At 42.4% G+C, this 1,852-nt stretch overlaps 1 protein-coding gene across 3 annotated transcripts in view; it reads left to right on the forward strand.

Annotated features, from left to right (window-relative positions):
• AP1G1 (adaptor-related protein complex 1, gamma 1 subunit) overlaps window positions 1-1,852 on the forward strand; it is a 95,354-nt gene that overhangs the window by 68,474 nt on the left and 25,028 nt on the right. For all 3 annotated transcript variants that reach the window (XM_011961848.1, XM_011961862.1, XM_011961856.1), the window contains one exon: window positions 868-922. In XM_011961848.1, coding sequence (XP_011817238.1) covers window positions 868-922 — 55 coding nt within the window. The remainder of the gene's footprint in view (window positions 1-867; window positions 923-1,852) is intronic.

The following is a 1,852-nucleotide window of genomic DNA, read 5'->3' on the forward strand; positions in this document are numbered from 1 at the left end:
TCATTTTCTCTGAAACTGAAAACAAATCTCATTTCTCAGCTTAGCAACTCTTACTGCGATCTTATGGGAAAGATCTGAGTTTGACTACATACTCTTTTTTTTTTTTTTTTTTTTTTTTTAGTTTTAGAAATGGGGTCTTGCCCTGTCAGCCATGCTGGAGGGCAGTGGGCCAGTCATAGCTTACTGCAGCCTGGACTGCTGGGCTTAAGCCATCCTTCTACCTCAGCCTCCTGAGTAGCTGGGACTAGAGGCGCAAATCATCATGTGCTACTAATTTTTTAATTTTTATTTTGTAGAGATGGGGTCTTGCTGTGTTGCCCAGGTTTGTCTGGAACTCCTAGCCTCAAGCACTCCTTCCTCTTTGGCCTCCCAAAGTACTGGGATTATAGGCATGAGCCACTGAAGTCAGTTGACTGTATACCATTTTATCACTCTCTGAAATGGCATTTGTTGCTAGATTTGAAGTTGAAATGTTTCCAGATATGTTCACTTATCCAGGGAACCTAGAAAAGACTGTAGGACAGGATTTTCTTTTCTTTCTTTCTTTCTTTTTTTCTACAGTGAGCCGGCTCACTGTAGCCTCAACCTCCCAGGCTCAGGCAATCCTCCCACCTCAGCCTCCCAGAGTAGCTGAACTACCGGCATCCACCACCACACCCAGCTAATTTTTGTATTTTTTGGTGACACAGAGTTTCACCATGTTGTCCAGGCTGGTCTCGAACTCCTGAGCTCAAACGATCTCCCACCTCAGCCTCCCAAAATGCTGGGATCACAGGTGTGAGTCAACCTGCTTGGGCAGGATTTTCTAGTCACTGAAAACAGTGTATTTTGCTGGTTCCAATTGTCTCTTTCCATTGTTTTTTTCAGGTATGCACCTTCCAAACGATGGCATATAGACACAATTATGCGTGTTTTGACAACGGTAAGTACTTTTTTCAGACAGCACATAAAGAGTGCTGGGGATATACTAATAAATGTGGCATACAAATCCTTTGTTATCGTGAGGTTAATGTTCTAGTCAGGGAGGTAAGAAATTCACAAGTAAATAGGTAACATTAATGTCAGTTAAGAATAAATGCTGTGAAGAAAAACCTAAAGCAGCGTGGAGGAATATAATGATGGCAGGATAAGGTGGGATATAGGGCAACTGGCCAAGTGTTTTAGATTAGAGTAGTCAGGGAGGTCTCTCAGAGGAGATAACGACATAACATTTGAGTAGAGACCTTAGAGACATGAGGTACGAGCCATGCAGAGATCTTGAGGAATAGTGTACCATACAGAGGGAACACTAAGTGCAAAGACCGGAGGTAGGAGCAAGCATGGCTTGCTTGGAGAGCAACAGAAAGGCAAGTAAAGCCGTAAAGTGAGAGAGGCAGAGAATGGTAGGTTGGATGTCAGAGACATAAGCAGGGGCCAGACTATGTAGGCCTCATGGGAGCTTGCATTTTATTTTGAATATGTTAGGAAGCCATTGTAGGGTTTTGAATGGCTAAAGTTACTCAGGATTTGAAATCCTGTTTTGGATGGGATCCTTTCTTTGGCATTCTTGCAGAAATTTGGGGTTTCTGTGTTTATTATTCAATTAGTAGGCAAGGATTAGGTATTTAAGAGTAAAAATGCAAGTGCAGTGACATGTAAGAAAAAACCATTTCCATCTAATTCATTAGAAGTAGATACTGTAAAGGAAAAGTCACAAATTTAACCATATTAAAATTAAAAACTGGAATAACAAAAAGGGAACAGTCTACAGATTTCAAAGGCAAATTAGGCCGGGCGCGGTGGCTCAAGCCTGTAATCCCAGCACTTTGGGAGGCCGAGATGGGTGGATCACGAGGTCAGGAGATCGAGACCA

Source organism: Colobus angolensis, unplaced genomic scaffold (genome assembly GCF_000951035.1).
Source record: "Colobus angolensis palliatus isolate OR3802 unplaced genomic scaffold, Cang.pa_1.0 Scaffold116, whole genome shotgun sequence".
In the NCBI taxonomy this organism is placed as follows: Eukaryota; Metazoa; Chordata; class Mammalia; order Primates; family Cercopithecidae; genus Colobus; species Colobus angolensis.